The sequence below is a fragment of the Sus scrofa genome, chromosome X (genome assembly GCF_000003025.6).
Source record: "Sus scrofa isolate TJ Tabasco breed Duroc chromosome X, Sscrofa11.1, whole genome shotgun sequence".
NCBI classification, from domain to species: domain Eukaryota; kingdom Metazoa; phylum Chordata; class Mammalia; order Artiodactyla; family Suidae; genus Sus; species Sus scrofa.
Window position 1 is genome coordinate 16,288,486 of NC_010461.5, and position 23,719 is coordinate 16,312,204.

General features: G+C 41.4%; 1 protein-coding gene across 11 annotated transcripts in view; it reads right to left on the reverse strand.

The window, feature by feature from the left end:
• Positions 1–23,719, reverse strand: part of CXHXorf23 (chromosome X CXorf23 homolog) — a 60,020-nt gene that overhangs the window by 36,079 nt on the left and 222 nt on the right. For 5 of the 11 annotated variants that reach the window (XM_021080785.1, XM_021080784.1, XM_021080787.1 and 2 more), the window contains exons 2-5: positions 21,466–21,638; positions 12,437–12,511; positions 8,778–9,344; positions 7,740–8,402 (exon numbers count right to left, since the gene is read on the reverse strand). In XM_021080785.1, the coding sequence (XP_020936444.1) occupies positions 7,740–8,402; positions 8,778–9,344; positions 12,437–12,477 (1,271 nt within the window). In that variant the 5' untranslated portion in view covers positions 12,478–12,511; positions 21,466–21,638. Of the gene's footprint in view, positions 1–7,739; positions 8,403–8,777; positions 9,345–12,436; positions 12,512–14,224; positions 14,250–21,465; positions 21,639–23,183; positions 23,694–23,719 lie in introns of those variants that run through there. The other 6 variants (XM_021080781.1, XM_013985984.2, XM_005673485.3 and 3 more) reach the window with 6 other exon arrangements.

Below are 23,719 nucleotides of genomic sequence, written 5' to 3' on the forward strand. Positions count from 1 at the left end.
TACCTCATTCTGGACCCAAAATGGCACTAACAAGCTTACATCCATTTTACTGCTCTGCATTTGATTCAAAATAGCTTTTGGCGCTTCCTGAAAATCAAGTTCACCGTCCAAAGAGGTGAGATTTACGGCTGCTAGGGTTCTTTATGATACGTCACAGGCTCCAAAGATAAATTCAAAAGAGAGCCACGAAATATGTTTTAAAAAATAACAGCACCACTAGAAAAAAAATAACACCTAACAAAAATAACACATAACAAAAATCACTCAGATGGATACATTTTGGGGTGCGAGTGTACATGTGCGCATATTTATTTATTTAAGTCACTTAACAACTGTATATCAAAACTGCTTCAGGATTATGAGGGGCTTACAGATAATCTTTAACTAAAAAATTTACCTCCTCTAACAAGATGGTGCCTATTTTTAACTTCTCAGAGGAAAAGCTTCCATGTGACTTTCCATGCTCTCTGCTCTCCAACCAGCCCCACTGAGACAACTCCCTGCCACAGCAGAAACACGGCTGGGTGATTACGCCGCAGGTTGATGCCACCGCTGTGGTTTCCTTGACTCATCTGAAAGACTTTCATTAGAAGGCCCATTTCCTTTCTCTCCTCCTAATAAGCTCCAAGCTTTCCACTGTGCATCTGATAACTAATAAGAGACATTTAGTGATAAATGCTAGAAGCTAGAATGGCCCTGTAACAACCTTTACTAACAAAGAATTATAAATGCTCACTGTTTAAAGGGGTTTAATGGGACAAAAAGTCTATTCCATAGTCAAAAAATAACTTTTAAAATATTTTACAGGGGAAAAATAAGATGTTTAAATAGAACTATAAAAAAGGTCTATCCAGACGGGGAAATCAGTTGATAATATTTTTTTATTGCAACCTCAGATTCTCCCAAGACAAAAGCAGCTGATTAAAGGCTTCTAGTTTTTCACCAGGTAATTATTAAAATTTACTTGTAATTTATTATTACGGGCATAACTCTTGTCCCCATTCCATGCCCAACAGGAGTGCTGTGATATACTGTGAGGCTATACTTAATTCCTGAAGCTTTAGTGTTTAAACTTGCTGTCAGTTAAAAATTTTACTCGCATCACTCCACTGCAAGATTTTTAATAAAAAATATTAAAATGATCATTTTCTAGAAATATACATGAAAATAGTATAACCTGAAATTTAGTCTTCTAAAAACAAATATGCTTTTGCTATAAGGAAAACATTCTGGAGACTTCGGAATGCAAAATGTTCTAAGTACTTACATCTGTAAATCTAATCACCTCTCGGTTCATATTTTCCTTTTTACTATTTCCTATATTACTTATAAACAAGTTAACAATTTCAGGAAATACCCCCAACACAAGCAGTTAAGCTGAAAAAAAACAAACGTTCTCATTTGAGATGCATTTGAGACAGTTTTAAAAATTAAAATATAGCCAAGCACCTGTATTCTAATACTACTTCTAATACTGGTCTGGCTAAATCTTCCAGATTCTCTGTTCCCTCCCCCCAACTCCACCTCATTTTTCCTTCTCTATTTGAGGATATTTCTCCTGATGTTCGTGTGAATGTTGTGCATTATAACTAAGAAAATGTTAAAAGCTACATTAAACCTTAATTTTTTTCTTATATAGAATTAGGATTCATCCAAAACACCAACTGCATGGTAAAACAACAGTAACAAAAACCCAACTGCCAAAACCAGTAGATAATCCCCTACTCCCTAGAAGCTTAAAATAGATAACACAATCCATATGACACATGTCAACTTTTCCTTCCTCAGTTTTCTTCCAGCTAATAACTATTACCAAGCACTTTTCCAATCATTAGTTTGCTCCTGTTTTCCTAAGAACACATTTAGAAATTTTGGCGCTGAGGGAAAAGGATTAGGGAGACTGCTACTCCCTTAATTCAGCATCTTATTACTTTTTTCACAAAAGTCACCCGACTGGCCTTGTCAAACCCCAATGCCCTTCCAAGCCACCTCATAGAAGACAGTCCTCTGATGGCCAGAACTGAGTCACCTACCCTCTTCTATCAGCTAATTCTGTCACATTAGGCTGGCAGTATGGCAGTCTTACCTTCCCAACTCCAGCCCTTCTATTTCTTTTCACCAGACTGCTCAGAATCACACAGCTCAAAGTGCCTGGGTGTTTTCTGCTTTTGTTAACCTGTAAACATACGAGGCCTTTCATCTCATCTCCACGTGTCTGAAACACAGCAACCTTCAAAGCCTAGCTCACATGTCAACTCCTGAAAAAGCCTTCCCTGAATCCCTCAGCTTGGGATCATCTGAGTTGCACACCTCACATATCACTTCACTGTGCCACGGTATTACCAATGTCATCCGACTGCCTATAAGACCAGAGGAGAAGAAACCTAATCCTATGTCAGTTCATAGTCCCAGGGTACCCTAAAAGATTGTCTCCCGGCGTATGTCCTCAAAAAATACCTGCTGAATGAATAAGTAAACAATCAAAGGAAAATGACTTGGACAATAGCAAATGCCAAGTTTCAGCTAAAAAGATGACAGACTGCAAAATTCTGAGCTCAATTTAGTTTTTTAACTTTCCTGGCCAACTTTAAAACCTGTTTTACTTAATTTAGAGCAATTAAATGTAGTGTGTGTGTGTGTGTGTGTGTGTGTGTGTGTGTGTGTGTTTTAGGGCTGCATCCATGGCATACAGAGGTTCCCAGGCTAGGGGTCAAATAGGAGCTGCAGCTGCTGGCCTACACCACAGCTACAGCCAAGCCAGATCTGAGACACTTCTGGAACCTACGCTACAGCTTGCAGCAAAGCCGGATCCTTAACCCACTGAGCGAGGCCAGGGATCAAATCCACATTCTCACAGACACTATGTTGGGTTCTTAACCTGCTGAGGACAATGGGAACTCCTCAATTAATTTCTGATTTTAGAAGCAACGCCAAATAGTTATGCTGTGAGCCACATGGGAAGTCCTCATTTCTGATTTTAGAAAATGTAAGTGAGAGATACTAGGGGGATTAAAAAAAAAAAAACCTTAGCTTTTTTGTGATACATAACAGCAAGGTCGAAGGTTTGTGTATCACAAAAAATATCTCCTCCCACAGCTTATTTCACCTCCCGCTGAACGGTGCCCATAATAGGTAAACTTGTGTTACCATCCTTCAATCCTTGCTATGGTTTTTCACACTGTCTCCCACCTATACAGCACCTCTTTCTTCAGAGCATCAGGGCTGCACTGTCTTCTTGGGCTAATACCCATCTCAGCCCCCTTTCAGAATGGGTCAAGACCAAAGCCGGGTAGGGAGGCCCTCTCTGCATCTCTTCAGGGAGAAATAAAGGATTAAATGCAAACGGGCCTGACGCGCTAAGGCCAACATCAACTTCACTAGTCTGCCTTCTCAGCCTAGATGCCCAGTCTCAGCACCTGGGAAGTCAAAGGAGCCTAGGTCCAGGTCTGCCCACACCAGCTTCCTCTTCTCTCAAGAGACTGGCATGCCGTCCTCCTCCCTCTCACCTCCCTCCTAGCCTGATCAAGATTCAGTCTCTCACCTACTCCGCCAAACGTCAAGCCATAACTCCCTTTATCTGCCCCAAGATCTCCACATAGACAACAGTTAGTGTCTGGGGTTCATAACAACCTTTGTACAAGTTTTCATATTGTTACTCCCTAACTTACATTCTGAAACACATAATTATGACTCATATGTAACTTCTACCTCTAATAATGCAGTTTCTGACAAAGTGGTCACTAGAATATCATCTTTGTTAACAGAAGTACTAACTATGTAGTGAACATTCAAGCAAGTGTCTATTTACTGTTTTCTAGATACACTGGAATTTAGAAAAATCACTAGCTAATAACCATATGTTTTCAAGTGCATTGATAACTGCAGGAACATACATCAATACTTGACCAAAGCTAAGAAAGTAAACAAATGCATAAAATGAACCCTCTTAGTCTTTTCAAAACAGTGGCTAAAATCCCTAGATTTTAACCAACACATAAACCTCTCTGCACTCTATGATTATCTTGTCAAGCAGAGGAAAATCTAATTTATGTTAGTGGCTAAGAAAATGGCTCTACTGAGGGTATTAACTACCTTTGTTTTATGGACAGTTCATCAGTCCACACATAACTAAATCCAACCCCACAAATTCTTCCACAACTCATTAATTAATAATTGTAATCAGAGAGAAAGATTTTGTTGATGATGTATTATCACACTGAAATGGTGCATGTATTTATTAAGTTATTCTTCAGGTCTTTGAATAGAAAGGACTTGAAGTGGAAGCTCTTTATCACATAAGCAATTCTGTAGGTTCTTGTCAGGTAATTCAAACATGTACTGACAGGCCCCACTAACAGGTCATGAACTTCACAAAGAGATAGTTTATAAATTCAAAGCAAAAGGTAGAACAGCCTGATTTTAGGAAGCTCATTTTTGTGATACATGGTGAAGATCAAGCTACTATTTCTCAAGCCAAATTATAAAATTAACTGTGTTCAGCATCTCTAAGGAGGTCTATTAAAATCCTTCAAAACTGACATTTCTAGTATTCTTCAAAAATACTACAGCCAATTTATTAATTCTATTTTAAGTATAAAACACTTCTGTATTAAGTATTTAAACATTCAAGATTTTTTTTAATTTGCTTTTTAGGGCCCCACCCACAGCATATGGAAGTTCCCAGGCTAGAGGCTGAATCAGAGCTGCAGCTGCTGGCCTACACCATAGCTCACAGCAACACCGGATCCTTAACCCACTGAGTAAGGCCAGGGACTAAACCTGCATCCTCATGGATACTAGTCAGGTTCGTTACTACTAGCTACTACAGAAATACCCTACTTTTAACTTTTATTTAAAATTACTTTTATTAAAAAATTCAAGAATTTTGTAATTTGATTGTATGTAATTTTATCTCAAAAAAAAAAAAACCCTATAGACAAAAATTAAATACTGAAGTATTTCAAGAGGAACATACTAGTATCTGCAATTCACTTTGGGGTTTTTTTGTTTTTTGGTGTTTTGTTTTTTTTTTTTTTTTTTTTTTTTTTTTTTTTTTTTGGTCTTTTTAAGGCCATGCCTGTGGCATATGAAAGTTTCCAGGCTTGGGGATGAATTGGAGCTGTAGCTGCTGGCCTACGCCACAGCCACAGCAATGTGGGACCCAAGCCGTGACTGTGACCTACACTACAGCTCACGGCAACGCTGGATCTGTAACCCACTGAGTGAGGCCAGGGACTGAACCTGCATCCTCATGGATACCAGTCGGGTTCATGAACCACTGAGCCACGACCGGAACTCCCAATTCACATTGAAATGTGGTAAAAAATAAGATGGAATGATAAATGAACAGATATGTAATTACAAAAGTAGGTATATAGGTGTTCACTGAACAATTCTTTCAACTTTTCTGTATGTCTGGACATTTTCATAATATTAAATTGGAAAAAAAAAAGCTTAAGGTAACATCCTTAAGTTTGATGCTTACAGCAGCCTTTGTGCTCTTAAGATGAAAAACTAGTTGGAAATATAATAGCACAAAATGATTTAAGACATATTTTATGAAATAGAATACAAAATTATAAATACAGTATCATGACAACCACATACACATGGAAAAATAACAAAAGGACCTATACTAAAATATTAGTAAAATTGTCCTAGCGTAGTAGGATCATGGGTGATTTCCCTACCCTTCTGTTCAGTTTTCTGTACCGTAATCATATTTATAAATTCTATGTACATATAAGTATATACATGTATATTTTTATTTATTTACTTATTTACTTATTTTTTGCTTTTTTTTTCTACAGCCACACCTGTGGCACATGGAGGTTCCCAGGCTAGGGGTCTAATTGGAGCTACAGCTGCTGGCTTATACCACAGCCACAGCAACACCAGATCGGAGCCATGTCTGCGACCTACACCACAGCTCATGGCAATGCCGGATCCTTAGCCCACTGAGCGAGGCCAGGGATCAAACCCGTAACCTCATGGTTCCTAGTTGGATTTGTTTCCACTGCACCACAATGGGAACTCCTACTTACGTATTTTAAAAAAATTTTTGCAAGTACAATGAGTATAAGAAAAGTATCAGGGAGGGGGACTGTCATATCTAACTTTCAGAAAAGAAATAAATTGTTTTAAAAAAAAAAAGACTGTGGGTTTACGTTCCTCACCATCACATCCTAGCCTGGGATTCTGTTTCCTCTTGTTTTTTTTGTTTTTTTGTTCTTTTGTTTTTGTTTTTGTTTTTGTTTTTTTGTCTTTTTGTCTTTTGTTGTTGTTGTTGCTATTTCTTGGGCCGCTCCCGAGGCATATGGAGGTTCCCAGGCTAGGGGTCAAATCGGAGCTGTAGCCACCGGCCTACGCCAGAGCCACAGCAACGTGGGATCCGAGCCGCATCTGCAACCTACACCACAGCTCACGGCAACGCCGGATCGTTAACCCACTGAGCAAGGGCAGAGACCGAACCCGCAACCTCATGGTTCCTAGTCGGATTCGTTAACCTCTGCTTTTGATTCAAATACAGAGTTAACGGTCAACATAAATGTACCAAATCAACATGGTTCATCACTTTTTCATTCGCATACTGGTAGTGTATTAAAATAATGAGCAGAATTAGCTGAAACATCCAAGTGTCAGTGCCTTACTCTCAGAATCCAAAAACAGAGATAATATTCATAATAGAACCAACCAGGCAATCCACTTTGGGAGAATATGGCCTATGACAACAAAGAATCTATTTTGTTAAAGAATCATTAAGAGCTATAGAGTTCCCTGGTGGCCTAGCAGTTAAGGATCCGGCACTGTCACTGCTATGGCATGGGTTCAATCCCTGGCCCAGGAACTTCCACATGCCACAGGTGACAAAACACACACACACACACACACACACAGAGCTAAACCAAATGTTCTATATAAATAGACCTCTTTCCAGACTCTAGCCTAGCAGAAGCTAGTCAGTTGAGCTCCAGTCCCTTTGAGACATCAGCAAGAACCACGTCAAGCCGTCTACCTCAAGTCACAAGGGGACATGTGGATTTGAGACGCAGAAGCAGACTTAGACAAGTCGCTTCAACTTTCACGGCCTCAGTCTCTTCCTCTATAAAAATCAGGGCCTACTAAAGTCCTTTCCAAGTCAAAAAGTCAACAGGGAAAACAGTCTCTGAGAACCTCAACAAGGAATAGTCCTCCTTACACACCACCCAGCCTATCCTTGGATGCAGAAAATCTAACAGCACAAAACCATGTAAATTCATGAAGAAGAACAATTCCACAGACGGTCCTGCACCCAAGAAGCATCTTGGGATACAAACGTTGGGGAGTTTCTATTGTGGCCCAGTGGGTTACGAACCCCATTAGTATCCGTGAGGATTTGGGTTCGATCCCTGGCCTCGCCCAGTAGGTTAAGGATCTGGCGTTGCTGTGAGCTGTGGTGTAGGCCAGCAGCTATAGCTCCTATTTGACCCCTAGCCTGGGAACTTCCATATGCCAAAGGCGCGGCCCTAAAAGGAAAAAAAAAAAAAAGACAGGTACAAACATGGAAACAAATAGACATGACATCATCCCATATAACCAACCCTGGGATTCATCCTCATTATGGGGCTTTTTTGAAAAATCCAGGCAATTCTTCCCTGCCTGATGAACTCGAAACACACTATTAATTTTATTTTCAAAGCTTCGAATAAAGGAGGCAGAAACAGTTACTACGTATCATTAAGAAAAAACTAAGATAATACCTGGAAGTGTTCACTGCTTTCTTCACATCTACTTTAACTGTAAGTGATTTCTTCCTAAGAATGGCAGAGGAAGCCTTCATGTCGGAAAGTTTTTTACCCTTATCAAGTTGGTTATGGGAAGAGTTGCTCTCTTTTCTGCCAGCCCCTTCTTTTTTTACTTTGTCCTTGCGTTTGTCATTACAGGGTCTCAAATCAACATCGCTTTTATTTGAATGGGTGGAGGAGGCACAGTCTTTCTTAGATGGCTTCAAAGGTTCTTTGACTTGCCCATCTTCGGTCACTCTCCCTCTTCCGGCATTAGAACAACTGGACTCTCTAGCAACAGGGCCTTTTTGAGAACCGAATTTTCTATCTTCCTCTTTAGAGTACTTCTGAGTTCTGCCATCATTAAAGTCCTGGTCCCCATCTGAGCTCTTACGATGTTTGTGGCGATAGTCACAGGATACCTTGGCTGCTGAACTGCTCTCTGGGAGTTCCCTTGGAGCGTGTCGATGAGTCTGGAGTCCGAGGTTTCGCTGATCTTTCTTCTCTTGGTAAGGAGGAAGAAAATGCCTGGGCTTCCACTGTGGGCTCCTGGCAGCCTCTCTGTTTTCAAACCTCTCCACATCTTCGGGTCTTTTTGATGTGTGTCCATACTTTCTGAAATCACGATCCTCAGGATACCTGTGTTGACATAAAGCAGTTTACACTTGCACTAGGAGAAGAAAGTGAGAATTTATATGTGTGGAATGTTGGGCAGCATGGCTTTAAATTCGGAACGCAGTGGCAAGTTTAACCTATAATCCCTCAAGCCAACTCAAAGATGCACAAGGTAGTTAAAGAGGAAAATACCATCTTTTTTCTTATATTCTAGCCATCAACATGATTTACTCTAAAAATACACACTTCACTACTACCCGTAGACCAAAACTACATTACAATGCTTTTAATCTATTTAGACAAATGCTTTTCAAGGTGGTTACCTTCAACCACAAAGTAAACAAAATTTTTCACTTGAGGCTTTATACCAATTAACCCAGGTTTAATGTTTTCCTATACCTCTTCTGAAAAGAGCTCCTTTTCTCAAAATCTTCAGAGCCTCTTCTAAGTGACTGAGAATATTTTTCGTCTTGTATCCTCTGGTGCCTCAATTCATCTTCATGCCACTGTCCTTCGAATCTAAAAGAATCTGCTATTGACCTCAGAGGTGGTTTCCCTCCTTTTCCACTGCCTCTAACTCTGTGATCATCAGGAATATACCTTCCTTGCACTTTCTGGGGATAACAATTTCTCTGGTGCTCTTTGTAGAGTACACCTTCTGAGTATTTGGGCATATACTGAGATCTTCTGTTACTATCCCCTCTTCCTGGTAAATATACTTGGGGAGGCTTATAAGTATAAAAATTTTCTAAAGAGTTTCTTCTCAGGTTTGGGGAAGGTGATCTATGTTCATAAGATCGGTAATGTGTATTTTCACGAGAAGGAATTCTTGGTTTACTCTGTCCATGTTTCTCATTGTCCATTCTCCAAGCAATGGGTCTTTTTGGATCCTTCCTATATTCATAGCCATAATGCTCATGTCTTTGCTTGTAGTGTTCAGAACTTCTAGGTACTGGTGATAAAGACCTATGTAAACAAATACAGAAAAGTTTAATCCCTTCAAAGACAACAGACTAAGTTTGTCTTAACATCAAACATTTGCTTTTCCCTGCTTCTTTCACACAAATGAAATTCATCAACTGGCGGTGTATGCGTTCTAAAGTGTTCATTTGGGAGTCTGATTATGCTTCTGCCCAATTCAACAAGCATACTCTTTCCATCGGAACTAATGTCACCATGTGCACATCAAAATGGGCTGCTGTCCTGTTGGAGGAAGACCAGCTTAGAGGCAGGATCCATCTTGGAAGGTTGCTGAGCAAAGTTCTGCCAAGAGGGCCAGTTAGCAAAAGTTTACATCAGGTTCAAGAAGAAATACGCAGAAGGAGGGCTAGATTCACACATGATTTCAGGAGAATGTCTAGAAACTGAACATAATCTCTGAAATTAGATTCTAAGAGTTTATGATGCACAACAAATCCAAACTCATACCCCAAAATGACCCTACAGTTTCTCCAACTGATTATCTATTCTACTAGGGCTAGATCAAGGAGCACAAAATACATCCTTAAACAGTGTGCGGAGGGGGTGCGAGGAAAGGGCCTTAGGACTTGAAGCCCATGCTTAGTTCCTCCTTAAATACTACTAACATCAGTAAGTTTCCTTTCCCAGACCTGTCCCCTTACATATAAAATGAAAGATGTGCTATCGAGCTCAAGCTCGTAACTCTGGTGAATGCGCACCTTAATGCAGCTACAGTGCTCGCCAGGGACAGCACATCCTTTCTGTAAACACCTTCTCCAAGACCTCAGCATTGCCAACCCCGCGCCTTTCACATCAACTGAGGAGGAAGGCTCCTGTACCTGGGGAAACCAGTCTGAGTCGCCCAGGCTTCAGGTTGAGAGAGAGGAGTGCCACTGTCAGGGACACGATAAAGTTCAAATTTGCACCTGGGGACCTTTCCTCCCATGTGACACATCCGGTCTCTCCATTTCCTCCCTGACGCTTCAATGTCTTCTAATCACTGAGGCAGCTTCCCTTGCAGCTTTTGTTATCGCCCCTTCTGCAGCAGCTGCCAGGGGGTTGGAGAACCATGAGTAAAGCCCTTTTCCTTTGGTGACATGTCTGGGTCCTCCCTACGAGAAAGGAGGCTGATTTATCTTCCTCACATACACACTGGGATTTTTACACTGGACTTGGCCATATCTCCCTCGAGAGTCACCAAGCTAGACGTGCTGGCAAGTACATTATTTAGCTAGAGCAGAAACCCCGTCATCCAGCTGGCTGCACTTCTTCTCAGGAAGAAGCACCTGGAGCCTCTGAGGACTTTCTGGAACACTTCACCTCTTCCACCACTATGGAGAAAAGCTGGCAGCAGAGGCTGAGGTCTTTCAGACTGATGAAATAATCTCATAGTCTAAGCCTTCCCTTACACTGAACACTGCTTTGATACTATATTTCATACCAAGGTTTTATCGTATGGAGCCCCTTTCTTCTGCAGGAGACTGCTGGGATGGTGGCTATCATTTTCAGTTCTTCTAAAGGGACAAAAGAGACCCAAGGAGTCTGTTGGGAGACAATTCTCCATGAGTCTCTCGCGTTCTGCACGCCTTGTGAGCTTTTGTTCCAAGGTAAGCTGCCTGGGAAGACAGAGACAGGGCCTCCCTAAGGGGCAGAGGGCCGATGTGTTTGCTCTCCAGGATAACAAAATAATGTCTCCTCCAAAGCAAGGGCTGGGCGGGGCTGCTTACTGCCCCTAATGGGCCTCGGGGGTCCTCGGCTGTGTCCACAGGGTCCACCTTCAAGGGAGCAGGGGTAAGGGGAGCACAGGAACATGAAGCTTGAGCTGCCTGCTGTACTATGAGTAATAAAGGCCTTTGTCTCTGATCCAAGAGTGCCTTGTGACACGCTAATGTGTTCGCTTGCAAGGAAGGTAAAATATCAGACCCTTTACAGCTGGTGACAAAGAGTCTTGAGAAGGCATCCAGAAATCAGGTCTTTTGTGCCCCCTCATCAGAGCCCACCACAAAAGGCGAAAACAAAATGACCTCTGTGAGACCCTCCGTGTTCAAACCATTTGCTTCTTTGCATTCCCCCCCGTTTTTTCACAGTGAAGCTCCTCTCCATTACAATTCGGTCTTGTGAACTACAAAATGAAAACTGTTGAAGAAATTATTGATTAGTCATTGGAGAAGCACAATGAACAAGCATCATGGCCAAGCTGTATTAACATGAAAAATCTTGATCTGTCTTTTGTGCACGTGATTGTGGTCCTCTTTCAAGTCCAGGAATGTACTAGCTGGCTATCACAGCTCTGTACCTTTGTTCCTGTTGTCCCCTTAACTGGATACTTTTCTCCTCTTTCTGCCTTTAAAAAGTCTACCCATCCCTAAATGGCCATCTGAAATCTCATCTCTTCTTTGAAGACTTCCTTGGTATCCCTCCTTTCCCTCCACAAAAGCAGAACTGTTCCCTCCCTGTGGATCCAGAATACTTTGCCCCCGTCAGTAGCACATTTTTCCTACCATATGCCAGTTGGCTGTGGTGTAAATGTCCTCAGCCAAGCTGTGTGCTTGCCAAGGCCCTGGAAGACGTCACATTTGCCTTTGTAGCCTCAGAACCTGCCTGTAGCAGGTATATAATAAATACTGGTGGAACTGTTCCAATCTAGTTATATATACTATTGATACAACCAACTAGGAAAGAGGAGAGTTGAACTACAATTGAGTTATTCAAAATTCTATTATTCTGCCATGAACAAGAGGAAATAGGAAACTCCCAAATTCTTCAAACATATCGATTATAAAAAAAAAAAACACACTGAAGAGTTCTAAATCACTTACTGATATAAAATACACAACACTCTCAAAGATACTTCTCACTCTGCTGTGGCCATTGGGTATTTCTTTTTATTACGGATTAATTCTAGCTGCCAGATGTAATTAAGAAAGCCGTCAACTCCTAGAACCTAGAAATACAACATCTATCACTATAAAGCACCTACTGTAAATAAACAAGGTCCCACAAGCTTATTAAAATAGGCTCTTAACAGTACCGGTGAATTTGAAAGTCGAGGCACATCCCAAGCCCATGCTTACTCCGCTAAACTAAGGACTGCTCACCTGTGTTTCCACCTAGGGGATCGAGAGCGTGACCGTGCCATCCCTTGACACGAGAGCCACTATCCACTTTTTACACTGCAAAGAAACAAAATATTAGCAAGTTTTAGAAAGAGCCTGTAATCTGCTCTAAAAACAGTGAATGCCACTGACAAAAAGTAACTTAAGCCCTCTGTGCCTCAGTTCCCTTGTCTAGAAAATGGGGGTGATAATAACCGCATCCATGTAATTGAAATGTTGCAAGGATAAAATGAATTAGATCAAAGGTCAGCAAGCTTTTCCTGTAAATGGCCAGATTTTAACTATTTTAGGCTTTGGAGGCCATGTAAGGTCTCTACCACATTATCTTCTCTTTTTTTTTATTGATTTAAAATTTTAAAAACCATTCTTAGCTTAACGACCTCAAAATGGGCCCCAAAGGCCAAAAGGATTGTAGTTTGATGACCCCTGAATTAAATCATAAAAAGAGCTTAGCATATTGTCTAGCACACAGCAACTGCTAAATTAATGTTGTAAAAAGAGGAAAAACTTCCTCAGAATTCCTCTACCTAAATATAACCACTACTACCCCTCCCATCTTTGCCACCAGTCATGTATATATAATCACAGTCACGTTCATACGGTCACAGTCAAAATGTTTAGGAACACTTGATGATGATATCCTACTTTTTAAAAATGTTTTGGCTCTGCCCCACAGCATGCGGAAGTTCTTGGGCCAGGGATTGAACACGCACCACAGCTGCAACCCAAGACAGGCAGTGACAATGCCGGACCAGAAAAAAAAACCACCCTCACTAGTTATAACTCAAATGCCCAACAATCAGTAAAAGAGTAAACGAGTTTAAAATACATCCATCCAGTTACTCCTTACCTTTCTTCTAGCCTTAGATGGTTTTTCATTCACATACCTGATTAGTCCACCACAGAAAACTACTTTCTTTTCCTTAATCAGACCGTTCTATTCGTACCACACAGATGGCCTTCTCTTACTCTGCGGGACAAATCCCTATTCTTTCAGGACTGTTTGACCATCTCTCCTGAAATTCTTTTCTTGACTTTTTTTGCCTGAGTGTCTTCCTTCTTGGGAGTTCTGAGTTTATTATGCAATTATTTCAGTATATTGTGATTATTTGTTTACATAATTGTATTTACTTCAATAGGCAAAAGACTCCAAACAGCATATACAGAACACAAAACTCAAATGGCCTCCAGAAATCTAAGATGTTTGACCTCACTAGCAATCGAGTAAATGCCAATTCAGATTCATAACCATTCCATATTTGTCAGAATGACAAAAAAAATTTGAAGTCACACATTCCAGAGTGTTGGTGAGGCCATGGAAGGACAGGGACTCTCGCATACTGCTAAGCAGGAGCGCATACATGAGAATAACCAGTTCAGGGGCCTGCAGTACCCAGTAAATCTGCACATGCCCACATGCCGCAGTTCAGCGATTCCACACAGGAACAGACCCTACAGCAGTGGTTCTCCAACTTCAGTGCATGTCGCAATTTACCTGTAAGGCTGGTTAAAACAGAATGCTGGGCCCGATTCTGGGGTGGGCCCCACTTGTAGCCACTTCCCAGGTGAAGATGATGCCGGTCCCCTAACTATAGAACCACTGGTTTAAAGGGAAACGTGAAGGTCACTTGGGAGAAAATGTTTACAAGTAGGATTTACTGGTTATGAAATTCTTTTTTAAAAAAAGTACTACTGGAGTTCCCATTGCGGCCCAGCAGGTTAAGAAGCCGACTAGTATCCATGAGAATGTGAGTTCAACGCAGGCCTTACTCAGTGGGTTAAGGATCCGGCGTTGCCATGAGCTCTGATGTAGGTCGCAGATGCGGCTTGGATCTGGCGTGGCTGTGGTGTAGGCCGGCTGCTGCAGCTCCAATTCAACCCCTAGACTGGGAAATTGCATATGTTGCAAGAGCAGCTGTAAAAAAAAAAAAAAGAAAGAAAGAAAGAAAAAAAAAAGGATTGCTTATTTACTTACAATATTTTCCTCTGCTAAAATTAAAATTAGCTTTATTAATATTCAAACTATTGGAGTCTTGCTGTGGCAATTGGGTAAGAATCTGACTGCAGTGGCTAGGGTCACTGTGGAGGCGCAGGTTTGACCCTCAGCCCAACACAGTGGGTTAAAGGATCCAGTGTTGCAGCAGCTTTGGCACAGGTCACAGTTGCAGCTCAGATTCAATCCCTGCCCTGGGAACTTCCATATGCCATGGGTGTGGCCATTAAAAAAAAAATCAAACTCAAAACTGGGTGAATTTTATTGCATATAAATTACACTTCAAAGCTATAAAAAAGTTAGCTTTGGAGTGATGAAAATGCGCTAAGAATAGATCAGATATTATGGAGATGGCTGCACAACTCTGCAAACATACCAAAAATCACTGAATTGCTCATTTTAAACCTATAAATTATATCTCACTAAAGCTGTTCCTTTTAAAGTTAACTTTGTTTGCATTTGCTTTTTTTGTGTGCATCGGCTAGCAATGAATAGTACTGGCTCAGAGGCTTAATGGAGAAGAGAGGAGAGTTAATTTAAATCCTAGAGTCTGAGCTAAGATGATTTTTACATTTTTAAAGAGTTGTTTAAAAAAAGAAGAATATGCCACAGAGACTGTATGTGGCCCATAGAGGATAAAATATTTATTTAGCGGTCCTTTACAAAAAGACTGCCGATGCCTGACTTAAACTAACTTACTTGTGACCTGCAAAGTTAATCAAAGGAAGCTTTGGGAGAGAGAGGAAAAAAAAAAGGCGGGGGGGTGGGGGAAGAGGACCAGCAGGGTTTGTGACTGGGGAGAAGGAGATGTTGGTAACACAAGGGAAATTCGTTCATACTTCTCCTTCACGGTGAACTGTGCAGGGGACAGTGAATGAGTGTGTGTGCCCTTGAACATAGAAAGATGACAGGACAGCAGGGGCGTCCACTCCAAGGAAGACGCAGAAGGGGATGCTGGTGCCAGAAGAGGCCAGCCCTACCGCGACAGCACTGGACACATCCCCTCACCCAGCTGACAAAGCTGGCTCCAGCTACTCTCCTCTTCTCCCACCGCAGCCCTTCTCCCTCTCCATTAGGTCCTTCCCATGACCAAATTACCTCTCCCACTCCTCCCCCTGCACATCCCCCTGGGCTACCACCCTCTCCCTCCATTCACCATCAGATTCTCCACAGGCCTGCCTTTACACTACAGTCATTCTCTCCCATTCCTCTCCTCCCATTCTCTATGGCCCCTCACCAATCGAGCTTTCCACTCCACCACTGCGCCAAACTGCTCTAGTCAAGATCACTAATGAAATCCATCGTACTCCATCCAGTGGTTACCTTTCCTCCTTCCCCTGGCTCTAGCAGCAGCACTTGACAGTCAATCACACCTTTCTCCTCCACTTGGAACGCTAACAATGCCTTGTGTTCCCTTTTGCTGGTTCTTCCTTATCTCTGCCCTTGCTACCCTGACCCCTAGTGAACCCAGTCTTCCTCTAAACAGTGACTTCAGTCTTTGGACTTTTCACTGTCTATACTCTCTTCCTCGGTCTGCACGCTCCCTCAGTCTCACGGCTTTAAATGCTCTCTATAAACTAACAGAGTGACCTCTCTAGCCCTCGCCCATCCTTGGTGTGGCAGTCTTTCATATCCAGCAGCCTACTGGATGCTGTAAACATGTCCAAGAGTAAACTTCTCACCTTCCTCCAAAAACTGCTCCTTTTAAGGTCTATCCCACTTCAATAAATGGCAACTCTACCAACAAAGAGGAAGCATAAAATGTCCAATAAACCCATACAAAAAGAGACTCAACCCTACCTAATCAGGAACATAACATTAAAACCAGAAAATACCATTTCATACTCATTAGATTTGCAAATGCTTTAGCCTAATGAACCCCATGTGTTTACAAGAAAGCAGAAAAAGAGAATTTCTCAACTGAGGCAAATTCCTCCCTAAAAAACCATGAAGCAGAAGAAAACACTCAACTTTATACTCCAAGTAGAATTAAATATATCCCAAAACATTTAAAAATATAATTTTTCAAAACTCACCTTGAATCAGAAATTGAAAAACTAAGAAGAGAAACAGACAAAAAGTGATATGCCCGAAAAAATTAATTGAACTAAGAGAAAAAAATGGGAGAAAAAGACTGCTTTATCCCAGAAGTGAAGAATAACTTACAAGGTGCCCAAGGGAAAATAAACTCAAATGAAATGATGTAGCAACTTTGGAAAAAAGTCTGGCAGGTCCTCAAAAATTAAACCTCAAGTTATCATACTGACCCAGAAATTCTAGTCCTAGGTATATACCCAAGAGAAATAAAAGTATATGTCCACATAAAAACTTGTACATAAATGCTCATATCAGCATTATTCATAACAGCCAAATGTGGAAACAACTCAAACATTCATTGACAGATGAATGAATAAACAAAATGTGGTATAGTCATACAATGGAATATTATTTGGCCATAAAAAGGAATGAAGTACTGACAGTCAACAGGGATGAACCCTGAAATCATTACGCAAAAAAGAAAGAAGCCAGTCACAAAAGACATCATACTGTAAGATTTGTTTGTGAAAGGTTCAGAATAGGCAAATCCACAGAAACAGAAAGTAGACTAGTGGCTGCATGGGTATGGTGGGGGCAGAGGGCGGCAATGGGGGGAAATGAGCAAGGGGTTTCTTTTTGGGGTGATGAATATGTTCTGAAACTAGACAGCGATGATGGCTACATACCTCTGTGACTATACTAAAAAACACTGAATTGTACACTTCTAAATGGGTGCATTGTGTGGTATGTTTACCATGTCTCAGTAAATCTGTTACCCGTGCCCCCAAACACCGCCAAAATCAACTGAAAGAGATCCCAAAATAAATGTGAACTCAGCATTTACAAATGCAAAGAATTGTCCAAGAAAGCCTTTGCAACAAGGAAGCCACACTCACAGCATAGAAATGGACCAAGTTAGAGCCCACAGAAGAAGGCAATCAGCAGATCAGAGGAAGCCAGACCTTAGGAGAGCAGAGATGGCTTCTTATCTCAGCCACAGTGGTTATCAGTTCCTCCCTAAGGAGCAACTGGAAGTGGATACAGAACCCCACTGTTGCCTATCAGTATCCTACTTTGATTTCACGAATACAATCTATTTCTCTGAAAGATAAAAAAGGTTAGGAGTTCCCGTTGTGGCGCAGAGGAAACTGATCTGACTGGTATCCATGAGGATATGGGTTCGATCCCTGGATGTGCGGATCTGGCATTGCTGTGGTGAGCTGTGGTGTAGGTCACAGACACGGCTTGGATCTGGCATTGCTGTGGCTGTGGTGTAGGCCGGAAGCTGCAGCTCGATTCACCCCCTAGCCTGGGAACTTCCATATGCTGCACATACAAAAATTAATTTCCTAAAAAGCAAAATTAATTAATTCATTTTAAAAGGTTAAATAAACAAACAGGGGAGCAAGTGCATTTTAAAGGTTTAAGTACAAAGGTTAACCATTAGAACAAATATAAAAACCTGCCTGGAGTTCCCATCGTGGCTCAGCAGAAACGAATCTGACTAGTATCCATGAGGACACAGGTTCAATCCCTGGCTTTGCTCAGTGGGTTAAGGATCCAGCGTTGCCAAGAGCTGTGGTGTAGGTCACAGACGCAGCTCGGATCTGGCATGGCTGTGGCTGTGGCATAGGCTGGCTACAGCTCTGATTCGACCCCTAGCCTGGGAACCTCCATATGCCGTGGGTGCAGCCCTTAAAAAAATAAATAAATAAAAATCTGCCTAAATACCTCCCCCAACTTTTTAAAACAGCAATTTTACACCTCATAGCAAGAAGAAACAGCAAATAGAACAAAACACACATAATTATAAAATATTATCATAGATCAAATATATCAGGCCTAACAACAAATATGAATAGGCTTAATTTAACTAACCTACAAAAATAACAAGGTTCAATTTGGCTCACAGAACAAAACTCAAGGATTTGTATAAAAGACACATCTAAACAAAGTGATTGGGAAAGGTTAAAAATAAAAGGACAACCAAATTATACAAGGTAAACAGAAACAAAAAGAGAGCAGAAGTGGCAAACTTAGAGTCATGCAAAGCAGAATTCAAGCCCTAAAGCATTCATTATGCCAAAGAAAGACATTTTTAATGCTAAAAGCCATAATCTTCGATGAAGAGAGAACAAATAAATAATATACATATTTACATGAATATAACATTGCAACTACCTTTATGAAATAAAAACTACAACAGATGCAAGGAAACACAGATAGAAACTAATAAGAGAGTTCCTATCGTGGCTCAGCAGTTAACAAACCCGACTAGGATCCATGAGGATTTTGGTTTGGTCCCTGGCCTCGCTCAGTGGATTAAGGATCTGGCATTGCTGTGGCCATGGTGTAGGCTGGCAGCTGTAGCTCTGATTCGACCCCTAGCCTGGGAACAACTTCCATATGCCGTGGGTGCAGTCCTAAAAAACAAAAAACAAAGCAAAAAAAAGCAAAAAACAACAACAACAAAAACAAAAACAAAAAAACACATGCTAATAAGAAGAGACTTTAATATACCACTCTCAGTGGTATATTAGATCAGGTAAACCAAAAATAAGAAGACAGAAGATATAAACAGCATTGTCAACAGGGCAAATCTTAAAGACATGAATCAAACTCTACCTTCAATACTATAGAATACATATTCTTTGGAAGAGCTCACACCACATTCAGCAAAAAAAAAAAAAAAAAAAATCACCTATTAGGTCACAACGAAAACATCAGTAACCTCTGCAAAACAGAAATATTACAAACAGTACTCTCTGACCATAATGTAATAAAACTAGAATTTACTAATAAAAACAAACAAGAAACACCTATGGATTCCACCTAGAAATTTTAAAATCTCCTATTAAACAACTCCTGGGTACTCCAATATGGATTTTTAAAGAAATAATGACAACAAAAAAAAACTATGTATCAGATTCTATGGGATGCATTTAAACCAATTGTCAAAGGAAAATTCATTGCACTAAACATATTTATCCATAAAAACTGACAGAATAAAAAAAAATGAATTTACTTCCAAGGTAAAAAAAGAAACTAAAAAATAACAAAGTAAACCAAAAAGCACAAGGAAAGAAATGATAAAGATAAAAGTAGAGGAAGAGAATAGAAAACTAGATTTAAATAATAATTTATAATTCTATAGTTTTTGGAAAAAATAAAATGGATAAATCACTAAATAACATATAAATTGACTAGGGGAAAAAAGAGAGAAAGCACAAAAACATAAAATAAGAAAGAACATGGGGGAAATAACCTTTGCAATAGAAGAAAAATTTTAATTCTTAGAGATTACTTTGTAGCCCTCTATCCAATAAGTTTGGAAGCCCAGATGAAAGGAATAATTTGCTAGAAAAATAGAGATTACTAAAGTTGACCATATTAGAAAGTTTAAACAGATCAATTTCCATAGAAGAAACTAAGAAAGTTATTAAAGAAACACCCCATGAAAAAGCATCAAGCCCAAATGGTTTCAGAGGGGAATTCTACCTAACTTCAAACATCAGATTGCTTCAATGCTCTATAAATTATTCCAGAGCTGCCATATCACGAGAAGGAGCAAGCTTAGAGGAACATCAACCTTTCAGGGAAGATGAACCAGCCAAGAAGATGGAGAAGGAACATCCTCTGAGGAAGGAGGGAAGCCTGGGGGATAGAAGGAAATTTCCAGAAAGGAGACTTTCATGGCAAAAGCTGCAAAGAGATCCAATAGATATGGCTTGAGGACTACGTGGAAGGCAAGGAGACTAAGAAAGCCAATTACGGGAGTTCCCCTAGTGGTGCAGTGGTTAACGAATCTGACTAGGAACCCTGAGGTTGCGGGTTCAGTCCCTGGCCTCGTTCAGTGGGTTACCGATCCGGCGTTGCCATGAGCTGTGGTGTAGGTTGCAGATGTGGCTCGGATCCCACGTTGCTGTGGCTCTGGTGTAGGCCAGTGGCTACAGCTCCAATTAGACCCCTAGCCTGGGAACCTCCATATGCCGCAGGAGCGGCCCAAGAAATAGCAAAAAGACAAAAAAAAAAAAAAAAAGAAAGAAAGAAAGCCAATTACTAAGAGTGCCGTGTAACAGCGTGGCTGGTAGGGGAGGAGAGAAACTATGCTGCAGCTGGGTGATAGGGGTCTAGTGAGGAGGTTCTGAAATGGGAGCAACTTGGGCAAGTTTGTGGTTGATAAGGAGAAACTATGTGCATGGCATTAGGGACATGACCAGAAGGACAGCCATAATAGAGATGAGCCCAAGTACAATTAGATCAACGTTCCATTTGACTCCTTAATATCAACTCCAAATACCACGGTCAATTTCTCCCAATACTTCACACTTACATATTACCTTTTTTAAAGGTCCAAATTTAATTTTTTTGTCTTTTTGCCATTTCTAGGGCCGCTCCCACAGCATATGGAGGTTCCCAGGCTAGGGGTCGAATCGGAGCTGTAGCCGGTGGCCTACGCCAGAGCCACAGCAACGTGGGATCTGAGCCGCGTCTGGGACCCACACCACAGCTCATGGCAACACCGGATCCCTAACCACTGAGCAAGGCCAGGGATCGAACCTGCCGCCTCATGGTTCCTAGTCAGATTCGTTAACCACTGAGCCACAACAGGAACTCCAGGTCCAAATCTAATTTTTATCAGTAGTCTCATTTTATGTTAGTTTAGTAAACATTACTGACTACCAGGGACTGCTAGGCAAACCAAGTTGGAAGAGATCTAGTTTCTCAGTCTTCAGTGGATAAGAAGGATCCCAGGAATACCAGGACTCTGTAGCTTCACTAAGTGTTTTGCAAATACTATTTCATTTAATCTTCATAAGCCTTTGAGGAAGCTAGAATTACCTCCACTTCACAGGTGAAGAAACCAAGCTTCAAAAAGGTTAACCAAGCTGCCCCCCAAGAGAAGGACGTAAAATCCGAATCCAGGTTCTCAGACTCAATGCTAACCCTTCCCCGAAGAATTCCACCTTGCAACTCCTACCTTCAAAAAGACGACTCTGAAGAGACTGCCTGGTCATTTGCGCAGATGCTCGGTCAGCAAAATTGGACTTTAGCACACTTGAGAATAGTTGACATCCTGCATCACATCTAAAATTGCCGTCTAAATTTGGAAAGCAGCTTTTATGCCCTCTAGCTGCCTGGACATTCTGTAGCCTGTAGGGCACAAAGACGATGTTTTATTTATCATGATCTCAAGGTCTGTGTTTTGTTCAGCTTTTTATCTGTCCCCCTCAGCTTTATGTATAATGCCTTTAAATATGTTCTCCTTCAACATTTGTGGATTCATTCATTCACCTCATTTCATAACTCTGACATCATTCTGAAGATAATCTAGGGCAGCAGAATAAAACTTTAAATTTAAAGGCTGAAAGAGTAGGGGTGAAGGGTATCAGAGAGCAGCTTTTTTAATTCAGAAATTTACGGTAAAAATCAAGATGTTTTTGTGCTCTGAAATTTTTACAAGATGGCATAATTAGCAACAAGACAAAGTACATTTAAATGTACTCCTCATAAATGCCTCATTTGACCCTCAAAACCACCAGAGAGATAAGGCAAAAGCACAATAATCTCTAATTCCAAGTTGAGGAAATAGTCCCTTCGAAAAGGGAAGCGACCTGTTCAAGGTAATCAGATATACTGGAACTCAAGGAAGTCCTGACTTTAAATCTGTCCTTTGCTTCACCTAGATAACCCTTCTTTATTAAACTGGTAAAGGTGGAATAAAAAATGAGATCCTAAATTGCCATCAACAGATAAGAAAGAAAAAGGTGACAGCTAGAGAAGGATACTGGTACTTGGCTGGAGAGCATATATGGTCCCAAAGTGTGCCTATAGAAATCCTTTAAACGTTGCCTTTTGCTAGGGTGGGGAAAAGGACACTCACAGATTGTTGGTGGGAGTACAAAATAGCACATCCTTTCCTGAGGGAAATTGAGCAATTCACATTAAAAAAAAAACCCACAATTCTATTATCTAGGAATGTACACTAAGGAAGTAATCGTGGACATGCACATTTTACATTTCTCCAAGAATGTCTTTAAGTAGTGAAAAACTGGGAATAACCATTTAAAAATAAATGACTGCAGCCATATAATGGCATGCTATGTAGTCAGGGGAAAAAATGGTTACCAAAGAGAATCCACTTTAGACAAATTCATGCATTCATCTCTGCACAGAAAAAGACTGGAGGTGTAGCCCCAGTATAACCATATTCACAATGGCTACTTGAATAGGAAAAGAGTGTACCTTCTTCACTGCGATTTTGTCTATTTTAGAGATTTCATATATAAATATGTCACTAAATGTTTATATAAATGTTTATAGCTAGGCGTTTTAAAGGCTTCTGGGGAGGGTATGAGAAAGCAGGGCGTTCCAAAGAACATTTTAGGAGCCATTTTTTAAAATACCACGAAAAAATAAAGCATTGTATACTATCACCATTAAAACACCATAGAAAAATAAGGCACACATCTTGACTGCACACCAAAACCTTTCCTTTTCAAGTTCCAGTCTTTCATTCGTACCAGTTGGCATTCAGAAAAACGTGAAAAAGGCTGTCTGGCCAGAAGTCTGAGAGACCTTCCTGATTTCTACCTGTAGTTTTTTACTTTGATCCAGAAAAGAAAAGCCATCACCTAAGAGGCAGGAAAATACTTGGGAGGATAAGTTTCTCTCCCATTTCTTTCTCTCCCGACCTACCAACAGGACAATCTTGCCAGGGACCGGCCCGGTTTCCTAATACACCTGAGAGAAGCACAGGAGATGCGCCAATTTTCAGGACACGTTTCTAAAAAGACAAGTTTTACTTTGATCTGCAGGATAAAGAGCAGCCTACGCTACTCATTCTGGACGTTACCGAAGGAAGATGCCGCTTCGCGGCAAGAGGGCCTCCCGAGGACAAAGCAGGGGCTCCTCGGCTCCGGTCCCGCAGGCGACGCGTCCGCAGCCGCCTCACGGGAAAGGGCACGGTCCCTGGACACCGCTCCCCCCGCCCCACCCCCGTCGCCAAGACAGACGCTCCAAACCGCCGGGGCCGAAGCCTGCCCAACGACGGGCGAGGATCCGTGCCGCGGCAGCAGGTGCCGGGGTCGCGGCGTCTAAAATAAAGACTCCGTCCAGTGGCCGGAGGCAGTGACACGGGAGCGGTCCCCCGGGAGCCTGAGCTGGGCCGCCGCAACCTCCCAGCCGCCCCACCCGCCACCCCAAGAACCGCCCCTCCCAGGCGACGGACACGC